This window comes from Hyla sarda, chromosome 9, assembly GCF_029499605.1.
Source record: "Hyla sarda isolate aHylSar1 chromosome 9, aHylSar1.hap1, whole genome shotgun sequence".
Lineage (NCBI taxonomy): Eukaryota > Metazoa > Chordata > Amphibia > Anura > Hylidae > Hyla > Hyla sarda.
The window spans coordinates 185,326,306-185,339,613 of record NC_079197.1 but is presented as its reverse complement, the minus strand read 5'-3'; the positions used below and the strand labels follow the sequence as shown (position 1 = coordinate 185,339,613).

The window sequence follows — 13,308 nt, the reverse complement described above, 5'->3', positions numbered from 1 at the left end:
GATGCTTGAGGGCCTTGGTTTGGGGTATTGGACTTATTATTGGGGGCACAGATCAGATGCTTGAGGGCCTTGGTTTGGGGCATTGGTCTTATTATTGGGGGCACAGATTAGATGCTTTAGGGCCTTGGTTTGGGCATTGGTCTTATTATTAGGGCACAGATCAGATGTTTGAGGGCCTTGGTTTGGGCATTGGTCTTATTATTGGGGGCACAGATCAGATGCTTAAGGGCCTCGGTTTGGGCATTGGTCTTATTATTAGGGCACAGATCAGATGTTTGAGGGCCTTGGTTTGGGCATTGGTCTTATTATTGGGGGCACAGATCAGATGCTCGAGGGCCTTGGTTTGGGGTATTGGTCTTATTATTGGGGCACAGATCAGATGTTTGGGGTATTGGTCTTATTATTGGGGGCACAGATCAGATGCTTGAGGGCCTTGGTTTGGGCATTGGTCTTATTATTAGGGCACAGATCAGATGTTTGAGGGCCTTGGTTTGGGTATTGGTCTTATTATTGGGGGCACAGATCAGATGCTTGAGGGCCTTGGTTTGGGTATTGGTCTTATTATTAGGGCACAGATCAGATGTTTGAGGGCCTTGGTTTGGGTATTGGTCTTATTATTGGGGGCACAGATCAGATGCTTGAGGGCATTGTTTGGGGTATTGGTCTTATTATTGGGGGCACAGATCAGATGCTTGAGGGCCTTGGTTTGGGCATTGGTCTTATTATTGGGGGCACAGATCAGATGCTTGAGGGCCTTGGTTTGAGCATTGGTCTTATTATTGGTGGCACAGATCAGATGCTTGAGGGCCTTGGTTTGGGCATTGGTCTTATTATTGGGGGCACAGATCAGATCTTGTGGGCCTTGGTTTGGGCATTGGTCTTATTATTGGGGGCACAGATCAGATGCTTGAGGGCCTTGGTTTGGGCATTAGTCTTATTATTGGGGGCACAGATCAGATGCTTAAGGGCCTTGGTTTGGGCATTGGTCTTATTATTAGGGCACAGATCAGATGTTTGAGGGCCTTGGTTTGGGCATTGGTCTTATTATTGGGGGCACAGATCAGATGCTTAAGGGCCTCGGTTTGGGCATTGGTCTTATTATTAGGGCACAGATCAGATGTTTGAGGGCCTTGGTTTGGGCATTGGTCTTATTATTGGGGGCACAGATCAGATGCTCGAGGGCCTTGGTTTGGGGTATTGGTCTTAGTATTGGGGCACAGATCAGATGTTTGGGGTATTGGTCTTATTATTGGGGGCACAGATCAGATGCTTGAGGGCCTTGGTTTGAGCATTGGTCTTATTATTGGGGGCACAGATCAGATGCTTGAGGGCCTTGGTTTGGGCATTGGTCTTATTATTAGGGCACAGATCAGATGCTTGAGGGCCTTGGTTTGGGGTATTGGTCTTATTATTGGGGGCACAGATCAGATGCTTGAGGGCCTTGGTTTGGGGCATTGGTCTTATTATTGGGGGCACAGATTAGATGCTTGAGGGCCTTGGTTTGGGCATTGGTCTTATTATTAGGGCACAGATCAGATGTTTGAGGGCCTTGGTTTGGGTATTGGTCTTATTATTGGGGGCACAGATCAGATGCTTGAGGGCCTTGGTTGGAGCATTGGTCTTATTATTGGGGGCACAGATCAGATGCTTGAGGGCCTTGGTTTGGGCATTGGTCTTATTATTGGGGGCACAGATAAGATGCTTGACGGCCTTGGTTTGGGGTATTGGTCTTATTATTGGGGGCACAGATCAGATGCTTAAGGGCCTTGGTTTGGGCATTGGTCTTATTATTAGGGCACAGATCAGATGTTTGAGGGCCTTGGTTTGGGCATTGGTCTTATTATTGGGGGCACAGATCAGATGCTTAAGGGCCTCGGTTTGGGCATTGGTCTTATTATTAGGGCACAGATCAGATGTTTGAGGGCCTTGGTTTGGGCATTGGTCTTATTATTGGGGGCAAAGATCAGATGCTTAAGGGCCTTGGTTTGGGCATTGGTCTTATTATTAGGGCACAGATCAGATGTTTGAGGGCCTTGGTTTTGGCATTGGTCTTATTATTGGGGGCACAGAGAAGATGCTTAAGGGCCTCGGTTTGGGCATTGGTCTTATTATTAGGGCACAGATCAGATGTTTGAGGGCCTTGGTTTGGGCATTGGTCTTATTATTGGGGGCACAGATCAGATGCTTAAGGGCCTCGGTTTGGGCATTGGTCTTATTATTAGGGCACAGATCAGATGTTTGAGGGCCTTGGTTTGGGCATTGGTCTTATTATTGGGGGCACAGATCAGATGCTCGAGGGCCTTGGTTTGGGGTATTGGTCTTATTATTGGGGCACAGATCAGATGTTTGGGGTATTGGTCTTATTATTGGGGGCACAGATCAGATGCTTGAGGGCCTTGGTTTGAGCATTGGTCTTATTATTGGGGGCACAGATCAGATGCTTGAGGGCCTTGGTTTGGGCATTGGTCTTATTATTAGGGCACAGATCAGATGCTTGAGGGCCTTGGTTTGGGGTATTGGACTTATTATTGGGGGCACAGATCAGATGCTTGAGGGCCTTGGTTTGGGGCATTGGTCTTATTATTGGGGGCACAGATTAGATGCTTGAGGGCCTTGGTTTGGGCATTGGTCTTATTATTAGGGCACAGATCAGATGTTTGAGGGCCTTGGTTTGGGCATTGGTCTTATTATTGGGGGCACAGATCAGATGCTTAAGGGCCTCGGTTTGGGCATTGGTCTTATTATTAGGGCACAGATCAGATGTTTGAGGGCCTTGGTTTGGGCATTGGTCTTATTATTGGGGGCACAGATCAGATGCTCGAGGGCCTTGGTTTGGGGTATTGGTCTTATTATTGGGGCACAGATCAGATGTTTGGGGTATTGGTCTTATTATTGGGGGCACAGATCAGATGCTTGAGGGCCTTGGTTTGGGCATTGGTCTTATTATTAGGGCACAGATCAGATGTTTGAGGGCCTTGGTTTGGGTATTGGTCTTATTATTGGGGGCACAGATCAGATGCTTGAGGGCCTTGGTTTGGGTATTGGTCTTATTATTAGGGCACAGATCAGATGTTTGAGGGCCTTGGTTTGGGTATTGGTCTTATTATTGGGGGCACAGATCAGATGCTTGAGGGCATTGTTTGGGGTATTGGTCTTATTATTGGGGGCACAGATCAGATGCTTGAGGGCCTTGGTTTGGGCATTGGTCTTATTATTGGGGGCACAGATCAGATGCTTGAGGGCCTTGGTTTGAGCATTGGTCTTATTATTGGTGGCACAGATCAGATGCTTGAGGGCCTTGGTTTGGGCATTGGTCTTATTATTGGGGGCACAGATCAGATCTTGTGGGCCTTGGTTTGGGCATTGGTCTTATTATTGGGGGCACAGATCAGATGCTTGAGGGCCTTGGTTTGGGCATTAGTCTTATTATTGGGGGCACAGATCAGATGCTTAAGGGCCTTGGTTTGGGCATTGGTCTTATTATTAGGGCACAGATCAGATGTTTGAGGGCCTTGGTTTGGGCATTGGTCTTATTATTGGGGGCACAGATCAGATGCTTAAGGGCCTCGGTTTGGGCATTGGTCTTATTATTAGGGCACAGATCAGATGTTTGAGGGCCTTGGTTTGGGCATTGGTCTTATTATTGGGGGCACAGATCAGATGCTCGAGGGCCTTGGTTTGGGGTATTGGTCTTAGTATTGGGGCACAGATCAGATGTTTGGGGTATTGGTCTTATTATTGGGGGCACAGATCAGATGCTTGAGGGCCTTGGTTTGAGCATTGGTCTTATTATTGGGGGCACAGATCAGATGCTTGAGGGCCTTGGTTTGGGCATTGGTCTTATTATTAGGGCACAGATCAGATGCTTGAGGGCCTTGGTTTGGGGTATTGGTCTTATTATTGGGGGCACAGATCAGATGCTTGAGGGCCTTGGTTTGGGGCATTGGTCTTATTATTGGGGGCACAGATTAGATGCTTGAGGGCCTTGGTTTGGGCATTGGTCTTATTATTAGGGCACAGATCAGATGTTTGAGGGCCTTGGTTTGGGTATTGGTCTTATTATTGGGGGCACAGATCAGATGCTTGAGGGCCTTGGTTGGAGCATTGGTCTTATTATTGGGGGCACAGATCAGATGCTTGAGGGCCTTGGTTTGGGCATTGGTCTTATTATTGGGGGCACAGATAAGATGCTTGACGGCCTTGGTTTGGGGTATTGGTCTTATTATTGGGGGCACAGATCAGATGCTTGAGGGCCTTGGTTTGAGCATTGGTCTTATTATTGGGGGCACAGATCAGATGCTTGAGGGCCTTGGTTTGGGCATTGGTCTTATTATTAGGGCACAGATCAGATGCTTGAGGGCCTTGGTTTGGGGTATTGGTCTTATTATTGGGGGCACAGATCAGATGCTTGAGGGCCTTGGTTTGGGGCATTGGTCTTATTATTGTGGGCACAGATTAGATGCTTGAGGGCCTTGGTTTGGGCATTGGTCTTATTATTAGGGCACAGATCAGATGTTTGAGGGCCTTGGTTTGGGTATTGGTCTTATTATTGGGGGCACAGATCAGATGCTTGAGGGCCTTGGTTTGAGCATTGGTCTTATTATTGGGGGCACAGATCAGATGCTTGAGGGCCTTGGTTTGGGCATTGGTCTTATTATTGGGGGCACAGATCAGATCTTGTGGGCCTTGGTTTGGGCATTGGTCTTATTATTGGGGGCACAGATCAGATGTTTGAGGGCCTTGGTTTGGGCATTGGTCTTATTATTGGGGGCACAGATCAGATGCTTAAGGGCCTCGGTTTGGGCATTGGTCTTATTATTAGGGCACAGATCAGATGTTTGAGGGCCTTGGTTTGGGCATTGGTCTTATTATTGGGGGCACAGATCAGATGCTTAAGGGCCTCGGTTTGGGCATTGGTCTTATTATTAGGGCACAGATCAGATGTTTGAGGGCCTTGGTTTGGGCATTGGTCTTATTATTGGGGGCACAGATCAGATGCTCGAGGGCCTTGGTTTGGGGTATTGGTCTTAGTATTGGGGCACAGATCAGATGTTTGGGGTATTGGTCTTATTATTGGGGGCACAGATCAGATGCTTGAAGGCCTTGGTTTGAGCATTGGTCTTATTATTGGGGGCACAGATCAGATGCTTGAGGGCCTTGGTTTGGGCATTGGTCTTATTATTAGGGCACAGATCAGATGCTTGAGGGCCTTGGTTTGGGGTATTGGTCTTATTATTGGGGGCACAGATTAGATGCTTGAGGGCCTTGGTTTGGGCATTGGTCTTATTATTAGGGCACAGATCAGATGTTTGAGGGCCTTGGTTTGGGTATTGGTCTTATTATTAGGGCACAGATCAGATGTTTGAGGGCCTTGGTTTGGGTATTGGTCTTATTATTGGGGGCACAGATCAGATGCTTGAGGGCATTGTTTGGGGTATTGGTCTTATTATTGGGGGCACAGATCAGATGCTTGAGGGCCTTGGTTTGGGCATTGGTCTTATTATTGGGGGCACAGATCAGATGCTTGAGGGCCTTGGTTTGAGCATTGGTCTTATTATTGGTGGCACAGATCAGATGCTTGAGGGCCTTGGTTTGGGCATTGGTCTTATTATTGGGGGCACAGATCAGATCTTGTGGGCCTTGGTTTGGGCATTGGTCTTATTATTGGGGGCACAGATCAGATGCTTGAGGGCCTTGGTTTGGGCATTAGTCTTATTATTGGGGGCACAGATCAGATGCTTAAGGGCCTTGGTTTGGGCATTGGTCTTATTATTAGGGCACAGATCAGATGTTTGAGGGCCTTGGTTTGGGCATTGGTCTTATTATTGGGGGCACAGATCAGATGCTTAAGGGCCTCGGTTTGGGCATTGGTCTTATTATTAGGGCACAGATCAGATGTTTGAGGGCCTTGGTTTGGGCATTGGTCTTATTATTGGGGGCACAGATCAGATGCTCGAGGGCCTTGGTTTGGGGTATTGGTCTTAGTATTGGGGCACAGATCAGATGTTTGGGGTATTGGTCTTATTATTGGGGGCACAGATCAGATGCTTGAGGGCCTTGGTTTGAGCATTGGTCTTATTATTGGGGGCACAGATCAGATGCTTGAGGGCCTTGGTTTGGGCATTGGTCTTATTATTAGGGCACAGATCAGATGCTTGAGGGCCTTGGTTTGGGGTATTGGTCTTATTATTGGGGGCACAGATCAGATGCTTGAGGACCTTGGTTTGGGGCATTGGTCTTATTATTGGGGGCACAGATTAGATGCTTGAGGGCCTTGGTTTGGGCATTGGTCTTATTATTAGGGCACAGATCAGATGTTTGAGGGCCTTGGTTTGGGTATTGGTCTTATTATTGGGGGCACAGATCAGATGCTTGAGGGCCTTGGTTGGAGCATTGGTCTTATTATTGGGGGCACAGATCAGATGCTTGAGGGCCTTGGTTTGGGCATTGGTCTTATTATTGGGGGCACAGATAAGATGCTTGACGGCCTTGGTTTGGGGTATTGGTCTTATTATTGGGGGCACAGATCAGATGCTTGAGGGCCTTGGTTTGGGCATTGGTCTTATTATTTGGGGCACAGAGAAGATGCTTGATGGCCTTGGTTTGGGCATTGGTCTTATTATTGGGGGAACAGATCAGATGCTTGAGGGCCTTTTTTGGGGCATTGGTCTAATTATTGGGGGCACAGATAAGATGCTTGACGGCTTTGGTTTGGGGTATTGGTCTTATTATTGGGGGCACAGATCAGATGCTTGAGGGCCTTGGTTTGGGCATTGGTCTTATTATTGGGGGCACAGATCAGATGCTTGAGGGCCTTGGTTTGGGCATTGGTCTTATTATTGGGGGCACAGATCAGATGCTTGAGGGCCTTGGTTTGAGCATTGGTCTTATTATTGGGGGCACAGATCAGATGCTTGAGGGCCTTGTTTTGGGGCATTGGTCTTATTATTGGGGGCACAGATAAGATGCTTGACGGCCCTGGTTTGGGGTATTGGTCTTATTATTGGGGGCACAGATCAGATGCTTGAGGGCCTTGGTTTGGGCATTGGTCTTATTATTGGGGGCACAGATCAGATGCTTGAGGGCATTGGTTTGGGGTATTGGTATTATTATTGGGGGCACAGATCAGATGCTTGAGGGCCTTGGTTTGGGCATTGGTCTTATTATTGGGGGCACAGATCAGATGCTTGAGGGCCTTGGTTTGGGCATTGGTCTTATTATTGGGGGCACAGATCAGATGCTTGAGGGCCTTGGTTTGGGGAATTTGGTCTTATTATTGGGGGCACAGACAAGATGATTGACGGCCTTGGTTTGGGGTATTGGTCTTATTATTGGGGGCACAGATCAGATGCTTGAGACCCTTGGTTTGGGCATTGGTCTTATTATTGGTGGCACAGATCATATGCTTGAGGGCCTTGGTTTGGGGAATTTGGTCTTATTATTGGGGGCACAGACAAGATGATTGACGGCCTTGGTTTGGGGTATTGGTCTTATTATTGGGGGCACAGATCAGATGCTTAAGGGCCTTGGTTTGGGCATTGGTCTTATTATTGGGGGCACCAATCAGATGCTTGAGGGCCGTGGTTTGGGCATTGGTCTTATTATTGGGGGCACAGATCTGATGCTTGTGGGCTTTGTTTTGGGGCATTTGTATTATTGGAGGCACAGATCAGATGCTTGAGGGCATTGGTTTGGGCATTGGTCTTATTATTGGGGGCACAGATCAGATGCTTGAGGGCCGTGGTTTGGGCATTGGTCTTATTATTGGGGGCACAGATCTGATGCTTGTGGGCTTTGTTTTGGGGCATTTGTATTATTGGGGGCACAGATCAGATGCTTGAGGGCATTGGTATGGGCATTGGTCTTACTATTGGGGCACAGATCAGATGGTTGAGGGCCTTGGATTGGGGCATTGGTCAAATGATTGTGGCACAGATCAGATGCTTGTGGGCTTTGTTTTGGGGCATTTGTATTATTGGGGGCACAGATCAGATGCTTGAGGGCATTGGTTTGGGCATTGGTCTTACTATTGGGGCACAGATCAGCTGCTTGAGGGCATTGGTTTGGGCATTGTTCTTACTATTGGGGCACAGATCAGATGCTTGAGGGCATTGGTTTGGGCATTGGTCTTACTATTGGGGCACAGATCAGATGCTTTAGGGCCTTGGTTTGGGACAGCGTGGAGTATCGATTATATTATTGTCGGTATAGATTACACAGCTGAGGTCATTGGCCATATAAACAAGACCTCTTCATTTCTTCCATGTTCTTCTTTAGATTAAACACGTAGACAAACATTACGAGAAGATCAGGAAAATTCTTGGACCTGAGTTACAAAAACAAGAACTTCATGAAGAGTATAAATGGCTGGAGAAGAACACGCAGCCCTTGTCCCACGGGACCTTCACGGTGGCCTCTCTCGGTCTCCTCACCATGACCTTCATCTCCAACCTGTGTCTACAGCAGACGATGGTATAAGACAGAAGCCCAGAGAATAACATGGCCGTCATCCTATATACACACCATGACGTCACCTATAATACTGACCTCGTAAGGTAGATCTGCGGTTAATACAAACTGGATGGAGCCGTCTAATGGGCTGAAGAAGGATTTAAAGAGGTACTCTGCCCCTAGACATCTTATCCCCGCCACTGGGGACCCCCGCAAACTTGGCCACGGCACCACAGACATCCGGTGCTCAGAGCGAACTTCGCTCCGTGCCTGATGACTGGAGATGTGGTGCGGAGGCTCGTGAGATCACGGCCACCCCCCCTCAATGCAAGTCTATGGGAGGGGGCGTGATGGCAGTCACTCTCCCTCACATATACTTGCATTGAGGGGGCGTGGCCATGACATCAAGAACCTCCCACTGCACCTGACGATCTAAACAAACATTGGGTGCAGCAGAGAGATCACGGGGGTCTCCAGAGGTGGGGATAAGATGTCTATGGGCGGGGTAAACCTTTAAGTCTCCTATCACAGTGCACTGGCCGGGGGCACCTCATACATCGTGCCTGGGATCATCGATGGTGGAAGAAGAAGACTAAGAGGTCTGGTCCAATAAAACTCCAGTTTATTACAGGGACACTTCAAGATCCAAATAATGTCCCAAATAATAAATATATCCGGAAAGTATAATCATGTGACCTGTGTTTTATTACATGTAAATTGTTATAATCCAAATATCAGTAAATTTTTGACTCATATAGTCCTAAATGGGAGACCTCTCACCCATGTGACCATCTCTCTGTTATACTCTATGTAGATCTCCCAGGAATGGAAAACGTCCATTAATTCCTATTACATTATAATAATTGCAATAACACACGATTTATTTGCAGATCTTCAGTATTAAAAAAGTGCAGGGAATTTACATACCGACACATTGCACCAAAACACACAAGCTTTAGGATATGCCTGACATATATATATATATATATATATATATATTAGGAGGAGAATAAGGATTCATTAAAGGGGTACTCCGCTGCTCAGCGTTTGGAGCAAAATGTTCTGAATGCTTAGAGACGGCAGCACGTGACGTCACAGCCCTGCCCCTCATGATGCCCCGCCCCCTCAATGCAAGTCTATGGAAGGGGGCGTGACAGCCGTGACACCCCCTCCCATAGACTTGCATTGAGGGGGCGGGGGCGTGACGTCATGAGGGGCAGGGCTATGATGCACGAGCTCCCGTCACCGGCTCAAAGCATTCGGAAGATTTTGTTCCAAATGCTGAGCAGTGGAGTACCCCTCTAAAACCACATTTGTATGTTATCTGTAAACACTATGGACACCTATGGATGACATTTTATATTGTTGCATTGTATTCGATATTATGTAAAAAAAACATATTATAAGTCCTTCTGCAACCGCAAAGTAAAGGCTCCTCTGTGAAAACCGTCTTCAGCTCCTATCTCTCATCTCCTGAATGAACTTAAAATTGATTTATGACCAGATCAAAGGTCAGGAGAGCAGAGGGATGGGCTGAAGACTGGACAATCAGGAGAGGTAAGATAAGAGCTGGAACCTGAGAGGAAAGATAATAGCTTCACACTGAAACTTCAGGAGAGGACAGATAAAGGCTGAAGACTGAGTGATCAGGGGAGAAGAGCTAAGGCTGGACACCAAGTCATCAGGAGAGGAGAGATAGGGATTAGAGGCTAAGACATTAGGAGAGGAGAGATAAGGACTGGAGACTGAAATGTCAGGAGAGGAAACATAAGGACTGGAGACTGAGTTGTCAGGAGAGGAGACTTGTCTGGAGACTGAGCCATCAGGAAAGATAATGGCTAGAGACCAAGCCAATAGAAGAGGAGAAATAAGGACTGAAGACCGAGCTGAATGGAAAGGATTGATAAGTGCTGGTGACTGAGCCATCAGGAAAGGAGAGATAATGACTGGAGGCCAAAATGTCAGGAGAGAAGAGACACAGGCTGGAGACTGAGCAGTTACGAGTGGAGAGATATGGGCTAGAGACCAAGCAATCAGGAGAGAAGAGATAAGGAATGGAGACTGATCTATCAAGAGAGGAGAGAGAAAAGCTGGAGACCAAATGGTCAGGCAATCCCTCTTAAAGGGGTACTCCACTGCAAAACGTTTTCTTCTAAATCAACTGGTGCCAGAAAGTTAAACACATTTGTAGATTACTTCTATTAAAAAATCCCAATCCTTCCAGTACTTATCAGAGACTGACAGTTCCTGACATGGACAGAGGTGTCAGCAGAGAGCACTGTGGTCAGGTAGAAGGGAAATTCAAAAAGAACAACTTCCTGTGTATTATACAGCAGCTGATAAGTACTGGAAGGATTTAAATTTTATAATAGAATTAATTTACAAATCTATTTAACTTTCTGGCACCAGTTGATTTAGAAGAAAATGTTTACCAGTAGAGTACCCCTTTAAGGTTTTCACTCTGAATGAAGCACAGCAGAATGCACTATATGTGAGGACATGGCGGCGGCTGTAGAAGAGAAACTGAGCAAAATTTTTTATAGAAACCAAGGGGAAAAATGCTTTTCATGCCATAATAAATAAAATTATTAGAACATTGATTGAAAGGTGTCCATAGATTTATATAGAGAAATGTAATTACTAAACATCAAACAAACTGGAGTGAGGGAGAGTACATGTGTTTTTTAACCTCAGTATTTTTATAGCACTAACTTGTTCCACAGCGGTGTACAGGGAATAAATTCACATCAGCCACAACTGGATCACACACTATAACATCTACAAAACTATACACAACTATTCCCTTCCTCATTAGTGAGGTCTCCATTCCGAGACTGCTAGAACTACAGGGGAACAGAAATTGTATTTTATATTGATTGCAATGTGTGATGACGACCACTAGAGAGCGCACAACTATCTGTATATCTGCAGAACTGCCTGAAACATTTAAAGGGGTACTCCGTCCCTAGACATCTTGTCCCTTATCCAAAGGATAGGATGTATGATTGCGGGGATAGGGGATAGGATGTCTGATTGCAGGGATAGGATGTCTGATTGCGGGGGTCCCACCACTAGGGACCCCCGCAATTGCGTCTGCAACACCCAGACATTCGGTGCACAGAGCGAACTTCGCTCCATGCCGGATGACTGGCGATGTGGGGTGGAGTCTCATGATGTCACGGCCACGCCCCCTCAATGCAAGTCTATGGGAGTGGGCATAACGGCCGTCATTGAGGGGGCGTGGCCATGATGTCACGAGCATGGGCACTGCACCCAACGCTCTAAACGAACTCAGGGTGCATCAGCGGCGGGACCCCCGCGATCAGACATCTTATATCCTATCTCCTTTGGATAGGGGATAAGATGTCCAGGGGTGGAGTACCCCTTTAAGTATTACTACATGTAATTCAACAGGACAGATTTACGAAGAATAGGATGTCTGATCGCAAGGGTCCTGCCGCTGTTGCGGAGTACCCCTTTAATTCCTGTGAAGCACCTAAAGGGTTAACAACGTTGGTAAATCCTGTTCTGAATTCTTTTAGGGGTGCAGTTTTTAACATGAGTCACACAGACCTCTCAGATTCTCTTCCTAAAAGAAAAATCCCTTAGATAAGTTAAACCATTACAAAGTCATTACCATAAAGTGAGACGGTCGGATGTGACCAATGAGGATTTGCCTCAAAAGAACCAAACTATTTCTGCGGCTCAGGCAAGGGGGAGGGGCTTAGCTGCACAAGGGTGTGGCTTCACATGACTAAGCATGGCTCGAATTAGTCAGAAGTTGGTGTAATTTTTTTGGGTGTAAAGTAAGCCAGCTTTTAGTTGGAATAATCTGTAGATGACACTGTTATGGGGGATCTGTAGATGACACACTGTTATGGAGGATCTGTAGATGACACTGTTATGAGGGATCTCCAGAGGACACTGTTATGGGGGATCTGTAGATGACACACTGTTATGGAGGATCTGTAGATGACACTGTTATGGGGGATCTCCAAAGGACACTGTTATGGGGATCTGTAGATGACACACTGTTATGGGGGATCTGTAGAAGACAAACTGTTATGGAGGATCTGTAGATGACACTGTTATGAAGGATCTGTAGATGATACTGTTATGGGGATCTGTAGAAGACAGTGTTATGGGGGATCTGTAGAGGACACACTGTTATGGGGATCTGTAGATGATACTGTTATGGGGATCTGTAGAAGACAGTTTTATGGGGGATCTGTAGAGGACACACTGTTATGGGGATCTGTAGATGACACTGTTATGGAGGATCTGTAGATTACACTGTTATGGGGGATCTGTAGATGACACTGTTATGGGGATCTGTAGATGACACACTGTTATGGGGGATCTGTAAATGACACACTGTTATGGGGGATCTGTAGATGACACACTGTTATGGAGGATCTGTAGATGACACTGTTGTGGGGGATCTGTAGATGACACTATTATGGAGGATCTGTAGATGACACTGTTATGAGGGATCTCCAGAGGACACTGTTATGGAGGATCTTCAGAGGACACTGTTATGGGGATCTGTAGATGACACACTGTTATGGGGGATCTGTAAATGACACAATGTTATGGGGAATCTGTAGATGACACACTGTTATGGGGGATCTGTAGATGACACACTGTTATGGAGAATCTGCAGAGGACACTGTTATGGGGGATCTGTAGAGGACACAACGTTATGGGGGATCAGTAGAGGACACTGTTATGGGGGATCTGTAGATGACACACTGTTATGGGGATCTGTAGAGGACACTGTTATGGGGGATCTGTAGATGACACACTGTTATGGGGGATTTGTACATGACACACTGTTATGGAGGATCTGTACATGAA

The 13,308-nt window shown here is 46.6% G+C and overlaps 1 protein-coding gene across 1 annotated transcript in view; it reads left to right on the top strand.

Moving 5' to 3' along the window:
• Nucleotides 1-9,127, top strand: part of XPNPEP2 (X-prolyl aminopeptidase 2) — an 84,787-nt gene extending 75,660 nt beyond the window's left edge. The window contains exon 22 of the mRNA XM_056538435.1: nt 8,278-9,127. Within this exon, the coding sequence (XP_056394410.1) occupies nt 8,278-8,478 (201 nt within the window). The 3' untranslated portion in view covers nt 8,479-9,127. The remainder of the gene's footprint in view (nt 1-8,277) is intronic.
• The last annotated feature ends 4,181 nt before the right edge of the window (nt 9,128-13,308 follow it).